We start from the raw sequence: 9,090 nt of genomic DNA, 5'->3' as shown, positions 1-9,090 counted from the left end.
CTTGTTTGCCTGGATTCCTCCAGCGGATTCGTGCAGCTGCAACTGGTTTTACCTGATCAGGAATCCTGTTTGACCGAAGAGTAATTTAGAAGCCAGAGATTAAGTGAGTAAACGTTCAACCCACGGGTAAAGGTAAAGGTTTCAAACGCACACTTTGTCTATCCCACCAGAAAAGTTCGATACTGTAATAGTGTTTTCGTTTCTCCTTGTCCCCCCTAAAGGTTTTCCTCAGGATAGTCCCAAAGCCTCCGTCGGTCTGGGGGCAGGAATAAGGAGAAGGGATGAGGTGACTTTTTGGACGGGGTAGGGGGACGTCTGGGCAGCCAGGGACCTGCCCATGCACTCCTCTTTCCCAGCCCCGGGAGGGCGCAGCGCCCGGGTGGGGAGCCCGCGCCAGCCCAGGCCGGCTCTGGCCTCCTGACCCAGACAGCGCAGGGCGCTAGGGATCGCTCGGCCGAGCTCGGGTCGCGCCGCCCTCAGCCTCGGGGCCACCAGCCGAGAGTTCGAGGCCTCCCCAATCCGGATGTGATGAAAAGGAGCAACAGAGGGAGAAGTGTTTCAGGAGTGTAGGAGTGGAAGGGGGGAAAGAGAGGCAGAGAGGGGGAAGGCCCCCTTGCAGGGGAACCGGCTGGAGTGAGCTGGCTGGAAAGCGGGGGCGGAGTGCGCGGAGTCACAGCCGCCACCGCTGCCGCAGTTGCCGCCACTGCGGCGTCTGGGCTGAGCCTGAGGGAGGCGGGAGGGACGCGCAGGGGCGGCCGCTGCCGTCGTCAGGCCACCGGGGCGAAAATGCGGCCGCTGCCGGAGCCTCGCTAACTTTCCGAGGCGGAAGAAGAGGAGGAGGAGGAAGGGGCTTGGAGCGACTCGGGGGGATGCGGAGGTAGGTGGTCGTCTCCGGGCCGGGAAGAGGAGGGGTTTGATCCTTATCCCCGGGCTTCTCCCAAACCTGATCTCTCTTTCCAGCCCCTCCCCGCTGGGTCCACCTCGGACCCCCGGGACCCCGCCGCTGTCAACTTGCGTTGTAACAGTTTTCCTCGCTAGTTTCAAATCAAAACTTCCCCGGGGTGGAGTTTGAGGGAGGGAAGTGGAGGCGGAGGGAACGTCCCGCAGGGGTGGTGTGCTCTTCTCTAAAAACATTTTTTTTTTAATTTTTGTATATTTTTCCGCCAGAAGCAGTCAGTTCCCTGCACCCAGCACCTCACAGCCCTTCCTCCGGGCGCCCTGCGGGGCGGCGAGCTAGGCAGCAGCGGCGCAGCGCGGCGCGGCGCGGGCTTGGAGGAGCGGCCCATGTCCGGCGCGGGCGAAACCCTCGCTCCCGGGCCCGCGGGGCCGCAGCGCGCGGCCGAGGCGGGCGGCGGCCGGCTGGGCTCCACAGCCCAGGGTGAGTGCGCGCTTGCCAGTGGCAAGCTTCTTTGTCATTGTTCCCTTTTTCAGTTTGCTCACACGTGTACAGATGGGGGTAGGTGGAGTGCTGTGAGGAGGGGCTCCCGCCTCATAGTTGAGAACTTTTGCACAGTTCGCGTTACTCAGGCAAGTTCTTCAGGATCCTTGCCCTAGATCAACAACCGGGTAAGAGGGCGGGATCCGTTGGTCCGTCCACTCCCCCTTCGTTTGGTTGCGAAGAAACAGGATGACAGCATTGCTTCTTTCTTAAGCATATGCATGTTTGGGCCTAAGACTCAATGTGTAGGTTCTGAAGCGCTTCTCCTCTAGGTCACTTCAGCAGATCTAGGACTGCCCTAGCTCTCTGAACAAGCATGCGCTCACTCCGTTTCATCTTTCTGTTTCTTGTTGGCTCCTCTACGACCCAGTTGATAGTTCTGTTTTCTGTGACCAATGGCTTTGGAATGGCTTATGTTTTCAATAACTGGTTTGTTTTGAAATAAACAAGGTTTATAAGAAACACTTTCCAAGAATGAATTAGCTTCTTTGTGTTCTTTCAAAGTGTAAACACACACAGCCTATAAAATACTCTTGCGTCTGGGGAACTTCCATAACAAGCTTCTAAACGAGTTGAACTTTCTTCTCTTGAAGGCCATATACTTCAGGTTTCCATTGGTGACAGAGAGGAAAGTTCTTAAACTTCTAATGCATTTTACTCTAAGGATGGTTTTGAGCTACATAATTCTGTCACTGATACATCAGAACTAAGTAATTTTTCCAGTGCTCAAAAACCTACCATATACCCTTGATTTTAGGCATATCTGATAGCTTTATTTCCCACTTCTAGTACTAATGTAGTGAATCTTAGGGAGACTTTTTTAAGGCAGCAAAATTGGGAAAGGAGTTAACTTTCAAGCCACAATAGGTAAAAGCAGAAAATGTCTGTGGTTAAATTAAAATGTTCTGGTACCCAGGGCTGTTAAACTGAATTATATTTATCATTAATTTTTGCCTCTAAATGAGTGACTCCGTTTTCTAAACAGAGAAAATAAAAATGATGAACTGCAGAAAATCAGAGAACTAGAATAATAAACATATGTTTTCTCAGAAGCAGCCCATGTTCTCCACGTTGTATTGTCAGCACAATCATTTTCCTGTCATTAGGCATGCTGTTAGTAGTCATATCGACTCATTGATGGGCTATTTATGCTCACACTTGAGCTGCTAATCACTATGGTTAAACTAGGCTTATGTCAAAAATCAACATCAAACACCCAAGGAAAATAATTTGATTTGGAAATAGCTAATATCTACAATATCCAACTTTAATAGTTTGCATTTTTAAAATCATCTGGGAGAATGTGCAGTGGTACTTGTATCTGTGCATTAGAATGCTGGATTGTGTCATGTGATCTGACCTTAAGAACCAGAGCATCTAGAATGGCCTGAAGTAGCACATTTGTTGGGTACAACACACATTATCAGTGTAGAAACTCTTAGGTTTCTACCTGAAACTCTTGGGTTTTACCTGAAAATTGCCTTAGCTTTAGCAACATAGTTAGACATTTTAAAAAATTATTATTAGTTTAACTTTGAAAACTTTCTTTAAATGGGAATCAATGTAATTTAAACATAAAGTTGATTTTTAAAAAGAGAATCTGCAGAATCTTGTTAAAATACTGTATTTTAAACAGGCGATCTCATAAGGTGTATTTAAAGAAAGAAATTCTTGGAGCAAATGGGTAGAGGAAAGCTTCAAGGGAAGCTTGGTTAGGTTGGTTTTATTGATAAAGACATTTGTGAAGAAGCTTTGCTCGAAGGCCACTCTACTCTTAAGCCCTTTCTCAAGTTCTTTTATCCTCTTGCTTCTGTCCTTGGATTCTTTGTCATCCTTTCTGAAGAATAGCTTAATAATTCTTCAGTAGGATATGGCTGCTTAGTTAATAGAAACCCAATTTTTAAATTCTTTATATTAAAGTCAGTAAGAAAAGTGGAATTTTAAATACAAATTAACAGAAAAAAAATTATTTCAGGAACATGAAGGATATGATCAAGTCTATCTCTGCAAAGTTAAATATACATATATAGGTTAATAATGACATTTACAAGCTCTACATTTATTACTGTACTATATTGTGATGAGCTATCCATACTGTTAACCAAAGGCATGGAACATTGCAGTTGAAAGTAATTTTAGGGATTCTCTAATCTGAACTCCACATCAAGTCTAAAATTCAGTTCTACATCCTTTTAGGTGTTTTGTTAACAAAACCTGTAGTGCAGCCCATTCTAGTATTAACATTAAGAATTAGAAAGGTTGTCCATATTAAGCGCATACTCTCCCTCCTTAAAATTTCTGCCTTTTTGCTGTGGTTCTGCAAGCTTTTCTATTGTTTTGAAAGCATTAAAAAGCATTACAAATCTTTCCCATGTGTTTTGAAAATAGTTACAGAGCAGGGACACAAGCTTACATGCTCCAGGCTGTAAGAGAGAACCAGGATAGATGTCAAACAGTATGGAGCAATGGGGAGTTTAGGGAACTGGAGAGCTCATGGACCAGGAAACAACATTCCTCAGTTTTAGCTAATTGTTGCCATGTGGGTTAGTATCTTCAGATATTTCAAGTGATACTGGAAATCCAGATCTGTATGTATTATCTCTCCATTTTTAAGGGTTTGCAACTAATTAAACACAAATTTTGTCCAGGCCAAACAAAACAACCACCACTGTAGGCTGGAGGTGGCCTCTGAGCAGCTGATTTGTGATCTCTCTTACAGAAAATAGAAAGTAAACATGCAATTTAAAGCTATATTCTTATTTGTGACTACCTTGTGAAATGTTGATTTACTTTCTCATGCAAAGTACTTGTATACATGTCTTGATAGGTGAAAAGCCGTTTGAATTATACTTACTTTTATTTTAAGAGAGAATGGATCTTGTTTATGTGGTCCCTCTAATTGCCATTTGTCCTGTTTTGATTAAGTATTTTAAAATTTGTGTTATAAAACAACATTGAAAATGTAGGTATTTGACCTTTGGTGCAATAGTTACTAGAACTCCTATAATCCAAAGAGCCTTTGAATTAATTGCTTCTTTCATAAGTTTGAGATTTGTAACTAGAGAGGTCTTTAGAAATAATTTAATCCAGCCTGCTCATTTTTTAGATAAGGGAAAGGATGTCCAAAGAATTTAAGTGACTTGCCCAAGGTCTTATACTCAGTCACTAGCAAGAAATCAGGGTGGAAGCACAAATTATAACATAAATTGTATGCCATTGTGATAAATGCAGTTGAAGTAGAGAGTCAGTTCAACTTTTTTATAGGGCTGGATTCATTGACAACAGGCTTGGGATATCATGAATCACTCGAGCTTGTTCCCATCCCTGTATCTTTCCCCCAACCCCCGCCACATTACATTTGCCAAGATGTAGACCGTTGGACTCTGAGTGCTGGAATATACTTTAATGTGATAATGTGTGATTTAATGCACTCTTCTCTCATGGGAGAGTCCTCTGAGACTATGAGGCGGACTTCTCTTAGCAGGATGCAAAATGCCAGTGAAGTTAATTAAAAATAATCTAAAATAGAAGCTGGGGAGAAAATCAAGTTGAAATTACATAAGAAGAGCTTTGACTTAGAAGCTTAGCTGAGTTGTCAGTAGCTTATAGAGGCTAATCAGATTTTCTTTTTGGGAAGCCAGTTTATTTCAGTGTACATAATGTATACTTGTACATATCTGTAGTCTTCTATTTTTATCATATTATTTTATCCTTTTGATTAAGGATGGCATTTCACAAAATGTGTCATCTTTGAACAGCTTCTAATCCTGGTTCTCTACTGGGGACAATTTTGTTCTTCAGGAAACATTTGGCAATACCTGGAGGCATGTTTGATGGTCATAATGGGGGTACTACTAGCATCTAGTAAGTGGAGGTCAGGGGCACTTCTGAACATTCTGTAATGCATAGGATAGGACAGCCTTTACAAGAAAGAATCACCAGTAATGTTGAGATTGAGAAACCCTGCTATCCTTGAGGCAACTGACGTTTTTGGCTTCATCCCAGACTTACAGAATTAGGATCTCTGGATGTAAGAGCAAAGAATTTGCATTTTAATCAAGCTTCAGGTGCTTCTTAACTCCAGTTGAGAACCATTGTTTTATAGGCTTTAATCCCTAAAAAGATGTGTTATATTGAAAGACTTTTAAAAAGTCTTTTTTTTTCTTTTTTTTTTTTTGGAGGGAAAGGCTTCAGAAAGCTTTTTAAAAGTTCAGCTTTTCAAGTTCCAAAGTTTAAATTGTTATCACTCCATGTAAACTCTCTAATGATCCTCTCCAAGATTTTTATTATTGTATGCTTCAATTCATCCTCAAAATACTGCTGCATAGTCATCCTCAAAAAAGCTTATTTATTTTCATAATTATATGCAGTATAATACAAATACATTTTGAACATTATAAAAGAAATGCAAAAGTAAAATTTAAAAAGGATAACAGACTAAATAAATAGAATTTTAATATTTATTTTACTCTCTCAGCAGATATTCTTGCTATCCTATACTTTGGAGACTCCAACATATGGCAAAACAAGGAAAGAAGTCTCCAGTTTTCGCATGAGTTGTGTTCCATTGTAAATTGGACTTTTGGAACCTGGATTCTACTTTCTCATAGAAACAGAGTGATAAATTATATTTAGTTCCCTAATAAATGTCATAAGATTGTTAGAATTAAGTTTTATCAAATTGTGTGTGCCTATAATAACTCACAGAAAACATACTATTATAAAACAGGCAGCAAATACAAATAACCAAGAATAAAATTAAACTGAATAGAAATTGGTTTAAAACACTTTTTGAATACAGTTGCTTGAGGAAGGACAGGCTTAATCAGAAGAATATAGAAAGACATGTAGATTTGAAAGAGGATTTGGGAACATTTTCAATTTAAAAAATGAGTCTTTTAACTTATACTTCTAATTTTTTATGTCTAAAGGACCTAATGTACATTTTATGATTTTAGTTATACAAGTGGAGGGCTTATCAACTGGGCATATTCATTTTCCCTTTGTTAAAAAAAGAACTAAATGAGTAAGAGAAGGATGTAACTGGGAAAAAAACTAAAAAGGGAGGAAGGAAGTGGTTAAAGAAGATATATCTGTAAATTTAAGAAAGCATTTGGAGAGGTTGACCTGTTTTAGTTGAGAACTGTGAAAAAAAAAAAAGTTCTAAGGAATAGCATGGTACATGCTGAGCCTGTGGCTGGCATATTAAGGAAATCAGTGCCATAGTAGAGGCACAAAGAAAGTGTGACGGCAGAACATGGGTAAGAGAAAATGTCTCTAGTAGGGGATTCGGAAAAGCCTCAAGAAAAGTTTTGATTTGAGTTGGACCAGGAAGCATAGCATGGTTGTAGGACTCAGCTCTGTGGAGATACTGGTAGCAAAGAAGGCTTGGGGGAGATGATTACAGAATATTGGGTACTTCACCAAGACCATTGTATGGGCTGTATGAAGGGGCACAGAACAAGGTAGGCTAAAGTCAGTTCAGGAGGGCCCTGATTCTCTTGCTGAGGAGCTTGCATATCTCTTCTGTAGGAGTTGGTGACCACTGATTTTTCTTAAGAAGAAAAGGACAGGACCCACTGGTGTTTTTAGGAAAACTGTTCTGGTGACAGTTCATAGAATGGTTTTGGAGGAAGGAGCAAGAGTGGAGGCAGTGATTATAATAGGCTGACAAAAGATTAGAGGACTTACGGCAGCATTAGCAGGAGTAAAATTGAGGAAATTGATTTAAGAACAATAGCAAAAGTAGGATAGAGCTTTACTTAGCTGTGAGAATCCCTGAGGGAATAGATTTTTACTTATTCATTTTTGAAACTCCTGAGACCAAGCACAGTGTCCACATTCTGATGAATTGATATGATTGGGTAAAAGATATAGATATAGATGTCTGTCTGTCTGTCTATCTATCTATCTATCTATCTATCTATCTATCTATCTATCTATCTATCTTGAGATGGAGTCTTACCCTGTCGCCCAGGCTGGAGTGTAGTGGCGTGATCTCGGCTCACTGCAACCTCCATCTCCCAGGTTCAGATTCTTCTGCCTCGGCCTCCTGGGTAGCTGGGACTACAGGTGTGTGCCACCACACCTGGCTAATTTGTTGTATTTTTTAGTAGAGATGGGTTTCACTATATTGGCCAGGTTGGTCTCAAACTCCTGACCTTGTGATCCGCCTGCCCCAGCCTCCCAAAGTGCTGAATTACAGGCGTGAGCCACCGTTCCTGGCCGGTGGTTGGGCAAAATATTTTATATGGGAGATGGTGGAAAAGTAGAAATTTAAGGTAATTCATAAGTTTGCTTTGGAGCCTGAGTGGAAACCTAGGAAGAGCTGTTGAGTCTTCTTAGTCACAGGAGCATTGGATATTTGGTGGATACAAAAGATGAAAAGAGTTTTGGTTTGTTTAAGGAGAAACAGGGTGCATGGAAAAAACAGGTGCATGGAAGACTTCTCTTGCTTGGATGGGTGGATTGAGTACACTCACTGTGCACTAATGAGAAGAAAGCCAGAAGATAGAGAGAAATTGAAGAAGAAAGGAGATGGAGGAAGGAGGAAGTGGTGCAGTAGGTATTTGTAAGGGAAAGATAAAAATTCTGGGAAGGAATGGGATGAAGAGACCAGTGTTTGGAAAGTTGGGAATGTTCCTCTTTGAGATGGAGGTGGCAGAAAAGGATAGGTGATAATCTAGACAAAATTTGATATGAAAATAAATATTGAGGGCCTATATCCCAGCAAAGTAAATGGTAACAATTTCTGAGAGCAAAGGAGGTTATGATGAATCAAGAAATTTGAGATGTCTGGAAAAGATTTGGAAGAGGGAAGAATTAAAGAGGTAGTCAATCTGCGGCAAATAAAGTGCCTGCTGGGTAACACAAAGAGATTAACTAGGACTGAATGGCATGAATTCTTAGTGGAAGTGATCAGCATGGTTGATTGTCTTTCTCAGCCAAGGAGCATGCAGGAGCTTGGGAAGGGAAACAGATAGAATGGATTTTGCAGTTAGCACAGGGTTAGAGGTTGGCAGCGTGGGAGTGATGAGAGGACGACAAGGGATGTGTATCACGCATGTGTGGGAAGAGTGTGTTTATGTTAACTCGTCTTGTATTCCAGGCTGGGAAGATAATCCAGAGACCAGAAATGCGATTGACAGACTAAAACTTCTGGCGATAAAAAATTATGGCTGTTGCTTTGTTTGGTCAGTTCACATACAAGGATTTAATATATATGATTGAGTGACCTTTACAGGGCTATGAGGGAAGCTGTGGAATTTTTGGGTGTGTAAAGGCTTTTCCTGTTTCTTTGAACCTCGTTTCCTGGATCTTGTTGAGATGATTTCATGGAAAGAAGGCCTAATAACAGTGTACGATTATTTTACTGGATTATATTTCTATAATAATAAAAGGTTTGGGGATAACAAGGAAACTTCAATTGACACAATCTAAAGTTAGGCCATTTGCAAATACAAAGTTATTTAGAACAACAACACATGAAACAGATAAAAAAAATTCAACCAGATTATCTTTCTGAGACAATGTAAGTATTCTCTTGTACAAAGGCAGAGGATAAATCAAGTGATTTCTATGTTTCTACTTCTCAAAGTATTCGGTTTTTATTAAGAGAATATATTATGTACTGACTAGATTCTAGATTTTGG

At 41.1% G+C, this 9,090-nt stretch overlaps 1 protein-coding gene across 2 annotated transcripts in view; it reads left to right on the top strand.

Moving 5' to 3' along the window:
• The first annotated feature begins 270 nt into the window (after positions 1-270).
• Positions 271-9,090, top strand: part of MDFIC (MyoD family inhibitor domain containing) — a 106,468-nt gene continuing 97,648 nt past the window's right edge. The window contains exons 1-2 of one of the 2 annotated variants that reach the window (XM_011999845.1): positions 271-877; positions 1,168-1,378. In XM_011999845.1, coding sequence (XP_011855235.1) covers positions 1,285-1,378 — 94 coding nt within the window. In that variant the 5' untranslated portion in view covers positions 271-877; positions 1,168-1,284. The remainder of the gene's footprint in view (positions 878-1,167; positions 1,379-9,090) is intronic. The other variant, XM_011999846.1, reaches the window with a different exon arrangement.

The sequence above is a fragment of the Mandrillus leucophaeus genome, unplaced genomic scaffold (assembly GCF_000951045.1).
Source record: "Mandrillus leucophaeus isolate KB7577 unplaced genomic scaffold, Mleu.le_1.0 Scaffold603, whole genome shotgun sequence".
NCBI lineage: Eukaryota > Metazoa > Chordata > Mammalia > Primates > Cercopithecidae > Mandrillus > Mandrillus leucophaeus.
The sequence above is the reverse complement of the archived record's forward strand: the minus strand, read 5'-3'. Positions and strand labels throughout refer to the sequence as shown.